At 43.1% G+C, this 6,491-nt stretch overlaps 1 protein-coding gene across 1 annotated transcript; it reads right to left on the minus strand.

Moving 5' to 3' along the window:
- Positions 1-3,497: 3,497 nt before the first annotated feature.
- LOC107193842 lies at positions 3,498-5,393 on the minus strand. Its single transcript, XM_015583358.1, has 3 exons — positions 5,194-5,393; positions 4,503-4,813; positions 3,498-4,120 (listed from the first exon to the last, which is right to left on the minus strand). Exons 1-3 carry the CDS (start codon positions 5,196-5,198, stop codon positions 4,008-4,010), a joined length of 429 nt encoding a protein of 142 aa, XP_015438844.1. The 5' UTR covers positions 5,199-5,393; the 3' UTR covers positions 3,498-4,007.
- Positions 5,394-6,491: the final 1,098 nt, after the last annotated feature.

The raw sequence follows: 6,491 nt of genomic DNA on the forward strand, positions 1-6,491 counted from the left end.
TTGGTATGTAAGCAAAATGTCTATCGGTCAATCGGTCGACAATAACGGAGATTTTAACGTCAGAGGTATTCGCGAACACGGGACGCTATCTTTACGCGCCCCGTATGGTAAAATCTGCGTGTATTCCACGGAGGAATAATCACGTTCTGTCATAAATCGTTCGGTAGAATTTTCCGCGGGTCAATTTCGAGCCGAAGTGTGCCGCGCCGCGGAATCGGAACGGTTTGATACATGCCTATTTATAGGTACGGAAGATTCATTACCCGCGAGGTCCCGTTTCGCGTCGTTTCAAGCGTTGTACAAGTCCTCGTGGCGCGCGATATTTTCTTGCGTTTCGATGCCTGGCCACTGTGGCGGTAATGAGAAAATTGCTGTTCGCCTCGCCGCTTCATCGAACCGGTTGAGTTAGTCGGTGATCGGATGCACGGCTATCGGTACCGAATGAAACACGGTATCTTTTCGACCGACTTCGAAAAGGAGGAGTTTTACAATTCGATGTATACATATGTATATGTATCTTTTTCTTTTCGTTCATTATAAATTATCACTCGCAATAGTCCAAAGTATTTATACCTTTGATTCTTTTTTTTACGGTTACCGCCCAAATATCGATGATGAAAACGATCTTATGTTGGCCATTGGGCTCACTACATAGTACATAATATTATATGAAAAATGTGGACCAATTACGAACTATGCTGAAAAATAGAAAATAATTTCTATCGAACAGTTAAGTAAAACTTACTTTCTCTTACTAAATATCATATTAAATTCATCGCATTTAGTTAGAGAAAATACATTTTCTTAACCGTTGTTGCATGTCTGTCTAAATTCTAAATAATATAATTAGTCGGTTCATATTTTTTGAAGAAAAAAAATTTGTTTATCGACTTCAATCACCGTGTATACGTGTGTCACGAGACGTTACGTACGACGCACACACAGGCGTTGACACGATGACGAAAACAGGATGACGAACACAAAATGGACAGGGGGGATATAGCTTCGCGAGTGGGTGTGCTTGCGGGTGTCGGTTCGGCTGGACTCGGTGGTCTCCGCCGCGCTTATGTAACAGTCTCGCGTTCCATACACGTGCTCGCCACCACGTGGCCGTCGGTCACGTTACGCCGCGCCGGTCCCTATACATATATGTAACACTGAAAATGGAATTTATTCGGTGTATGTATGTATGTATACCTATGTACGTAGCCGTGTAACCTCGTAACGACAAAACCTGCCTGGCCATGACGCAGCGTCCCGGAGGCCACGATGACTGACACGTGAACGATCTCTTTTGGATCATTCCATTGACGGAGAACGACTTTTTTTTAACCACTCCCCTCCCCCCTCCCCCTTCCCGTCGCTCGTATATTCGTGAATCTCGTTGCTACTCACGACCGCCGTTTTCAGTTCACCTCGATCCATCGATCAACCAGATTTCAGAGTGTGGCCGTTGAGAATCCGACGAAGGATCCGTCTAGGATTTTAATAACGTATTCCTTCGTCGGTTAATTGATGAAAAAACGAGGTTCTTCTGTAATTAGCGAGGTGACTAGAACAGCTTCTGTTTATACGCTGTGTGTTGTTTGTATTAGTAACGTCACGTTTGTTTTATTGCCGGCGAACGAATCCCTCGGTTTGGCCGAGAATTACATTTCGAACCGGATCTATTCGTACGAAAGAAAAAAAGAAGAGAAGGACAGCTTGAAATGTTGATGTTGGACACACGAAGAAACAATGAATCGTTTAGATGATTGTGGGATGCTCCGAAAAGAATGTAGTCGTAAAATCGTGAAGAAAAAATGATCGTAAAACAGACCCGTTTATGGTCTGGTGGGATATTATATAATATTCCGAGATCATAGACGTAAGCTGTGACGAAAGTTTATCGAAAGTAGGGGATGGAGGGATGGCGGGGAGTGGGGATGAACAGAGGGGAGACAGAGAAAAAAAATGTAACCGCGGCGTGATCCGGCGAGCGAGTACGGGACAAAGAATGATATATCACGGTATCGTAACTAAGACGCTAATTATATGCTGGAGGCATTGCCATTATCTAACCATAACTACTCCCACCTAGATTCCGAACAATGTGACTGGACGCACGCGGCGGAGACCTTTAACAGAGTTATCTTGCCCAACGCAGCTGCTCGAGCGTGTGTTGTAACCCGGTGCAACGAGCTAAATTGTCGTTAACGGTAAATTACAACAGGCGAATCATTCAGCCTGTGTGTGTGTGTGTGTGTGTGTGTGTATGTCTGTGAATGTACGCGTGTGTGCGTGCGTGTTCAGATCTAGAATTAATTCGCTGTCCCCGATGTGGTATCACGGACTCTGATGGCACAGAGAACACGAGAGCTCGAGAGCCGTGAATGTGACATTTTACCGATGGATCGTCACGAGCACACCTGGAGAGAATTCTTCGGTTTTGTTGGAAACTGTTGTAAAACGTCTTGGTCGGTATTCGAGAATGGAATAATGAACGATGTTAGTTAGAAACGGCCGATCGGTGGATCGTGATCCATTGTATTATTCCGTTTAATTTTCGATTCACTTCTTCGATTCGTTTCTCCGGTATACTTATGGCAATTTTTTTTGCTTTTTAGCCGTCTATACGGGTTAATCTTATCTGTAATATTGTATATATCGTCATATTTCGTAGAAATGGCAAAATTTCCACGGGAATAAAAACCGTATTGGTGTAGCGTGTCAGCATTGAGACATTTTCTTTTCGTACCTGAGATACGATCGATAAAAACAGGCCGAACGGATTCAGTAGCCGCACGATCGATTTTCCTCGTCGTTGAATCAACGAGCACGGATGAATTCCAAAGCGACGAGAGCCATATTATGTCACAACTTCTGGTTGCAGCGGCAAGGTAGAAGCAGCCAGGCAGGCCGTGAACCTAAGCGCGGCCAGCGCGCGTGACTACTCTACCACGGGCTCTTTCTCTCTCGAAATGCCTAACGTACAATCTCGAAGTAACATTTAAATCTGCATCTTATCGAGAAGTTTATTGGTGTACGTTCGCACTAAAAAAATATTTTCGCTTCGAATCAGAGTCGAGCATCATTGTACCTACATGAATTCTGTGATTTCGTGCTAATCAACATTTTTTCTTGCTATCACCGAATCGAGTTAAGCTTGAGTCGAAGGTAATTTTTGGGTGGAAGACTCTCTAGCTCGGTGGAATACTCGACACGAAACAGATCGTGGGTCCGTTTAATCACCGCTGGGGGCGCCAGACACTATTATTTATCGTCCTCATTCTGTACACGCTCGAACCGGAGGGTAGGCCAGCTCTTAATTGGATTTAAGGGTCGAAGATTTTATGGTCCGCGTGGCGAGCCGGGGTCAAGCGATTTTCATGCTTTCTCGTTACATTTCGTCCGTTCTGAACGGTGGTCTGATCGGATCGATGACTCGCCCGATGTCGCGAAAGAGATTAATCCTGCGGTCGGTACGCGTGTCGCTTGATTTTTAATGAATTGTCTACTCGGCTGTTACGAAACTTTATTGTTGAAATAACTTACAAATCTTTCTTATCTAATAAACGTAGACGCACTCCCGGTGCTCTGGCTTAAAGCTATTCCTATTGCTACAGTTCGCAGTATAAAAAGTATAACGTAATTATTATAAACAGTAGATGTAGTCGCCGTTATTAAAATTCAATAACCATATTTTCGAGAAAATTTTGAAGCCTATACGATATTTTAGCGATGTTTATCTTCATTCCTCAATGTTCCCGCCATTTTGGAAGAAGAAGAGGGTTGAAAGATATTTTACATTTAAGCTGCGTTAACAGCTTGTTAAAACGAAACGGTGTGGGTAACATATTGGACTAGTGAATAACAGTAAAATACATGTACAATCAACGTATAAATAACGCGTAACAATAGAAACGAGAAATAATTAATTCGGTACACGATCTCGATATAATTCGCTGCGCACGATGGAGAAGTAGTAACTAATGATACGAACGATGGTGGGAGGACGGTGGATTTAATTAATTTCGCACCTTACGACGCGGTTTGCTGGCCACGCAACCGTAACAATCGTCGTCATCGCTGCTGTACGAGCAACCGCAGTCCGAGCAACCGCACGACGAGGAAGATCGTTCTGTAGAAAAACAATAAGATTATAAATCATTTTTACGAAGTGTTTCATAGTGATCTACTAAACCGTTGGATGTTCATCCAGATATGTACACTCACGATCAAACTCCAGCTTCCGCTAGGAGAAAAAGGGCCTCCTACCATTTTGGTCCCGAGAGACACATGAAAATGCCAAATTAACATTCGGTTGAAAATTTATTTCGGTACTTGAAATAAATTTACGGCCCTTCCCTCGCGACGATTCTTCCCCTAATGGAAGCCGAGTTTGCTTGTCAGTGTACAGTGGAATATGTAATCCAAAATATCTGTTTTACCTACGTTCCGGCTTCGTGCCACAGTGCCACGTGAAAATGACTCGAATCGATATAACAGTAGAAAGGACTCACTCGTTCGACGAACCGTCTTCTTTTTCGAGGTTTTAGCGCTGCAAGGTGCTCTGGCGGATCTCGACGTTTTCGACGATCGTGCACCGCCACGGCCTTTCGATTTTCCTTTACCCCGTTTCCGTTGCGGTTCGCTGTCGCAGTCGTAACATTCGCAATCGGAGCAGTCGGAGCTGTCCGAGGACGTGAAGGACGTGTCCGAACTGTAGCAGGAGGACGAGCTCTCTGTGGTGCTGTCCGATTGGTAGCAGTTACCCTTGCCGCAAGAATTCGACTTCCTGGTCGATTTCTTGGCGGAAGAAGGCTTTCTACAACTGTGAAATAATATTATACACGATAGTTCGAAGTTGTTAGATCGAAATGTTCGTGCAGAGTACAAGTAGAGATAAAACAAGTAGTATGTATTCGAGGACAATCTGTATTCCGAATGTTTGATTTTAATTACAGAAACAGGTATTATATCTACTTGTGTAAACTTGTAACCGTTGCCTCTAACGCGAACTGTTGACCATTTCGCTGAGAAGGACGAGCAAACATAATGGCGAGAACGGTTAGACGTTTATATTCGATATTTACAGTAGCAATTTGAATCATTTTGCGACGAAGAATACAAACAAAATTGTTCAATTCGTATAGGTACATTACGAATAGTTAATCCTTTTAACGGTGGCTACCGTGTCCAAATATTCCTTACCTCATTCTGCCAATGTTCAGAGACTAACGGTTGATGTTCCTCGTTTGATCGCTTCCTCGATTCGAAACGTCGATCTAGTTATTTCGATCGTTGCATCGATCAAATATTTGCCGATTTGCCGAATATTCTGTTCCAGTACAAACGAATTCCACCGAAACGATCCACGTGTCTCGCGATTGTATACCGAAATGTTCCCGGCGATGTACACTTTTAGTTTTTATACGCACAGTATTCGTATGCCCCTGATTTCACCTATCGTCAACCGTCTCTGCCTTTTGTGTATACATTCAAACTGTATCAATCGTGTGTTCTCCTAGAAACACTTTCACGAAGAAATCGGAACTACATAGAGTGGCGTGCAAAATTTTCCAAAGAAGTTTAGAAACTTTTTCACACCATTGTATATCCTTAGATTTAAACAGAAGCTTCCATTAAAGCAGTTTCCTTGTCGATGATCGCATTGTTTTTTCACGATTGATTTCGAGCATCTTATTATCGATCGATAAACGTTTACGAACATTCGTTAAGGTTACCACGACTCTACAACTAAACAGTTCGTTATAAGGAAATACAGCCTGTCGATAAATGGATTTCTTATTTTCAAGATATTCAGGATCGCACAGGCAGATATTCCATCGTGAATGCTTCGTTTCGATAAAAATTCTGAAACGTTGCTGAATAGGTACTAATCGAACAGTTAATTGTTCATAATGTCGCGAACAAAAGTCGTGAAACCGAGTTGCCAGGAGGGCATTATGCAAGCCCGAACATTGACGCAATTCAGAACCGATCGCGCGGCGCAGAACCGATCCCTGGGAAATCTTGAATTACACGTTTTATTATGTATCGATCCAACACGAGGCAATTGAAAGGGCGACCTGCGGCTGTTACATTAAACTCTCTGTCTCTCTCCCTCTCTCTCTCTCTCTCTCTCTCTCTCTCTCTCTCTCTCTCTCTCTCTACCCCCTCTGCGTTTACGATTATCGAACGCCTCGGATCGACCTTGCTCGCCCGCGAAATTCCGTTTCAAATTTTCTTGGCACTTTCACGATCTGAAATATTCGAGAAAAATCAGCCGAACCCGTCGAATCTCATTCAATAGGTGGAATTTATAGTTATCCCTCTATGACAATCGTAAAATTCAGAGCAATCGGTGGTGTTGATTCTTTATATAGAAATTGGGATGAAAGAAAAGTTCGATTGTATATGTTTAGTGCACACCTGTAGAGTATATCTAAATAAATCGAGGTTCAATGAGACGGAAAGAGCGAAATCAACGGGCACGTTTACCTCCCCAT

The sequence above is a fragment of the Dufourea novaeangliae genome, unplaced genomic scaffold (assembly GCF_001272555.1).
Source record: "Dufourea novaeangliae isolate 0120121106 unplaced genomic scaffold, ASM127255v1 scaffold30, whole genome shotgun sequence".
Taxonomy (NCBI): Eukaryota; Metazoa; Arthropoda; class Insecta; order Hymenoptera; family Halictidae; genus Dufourea; species Dufourea novaeangliae.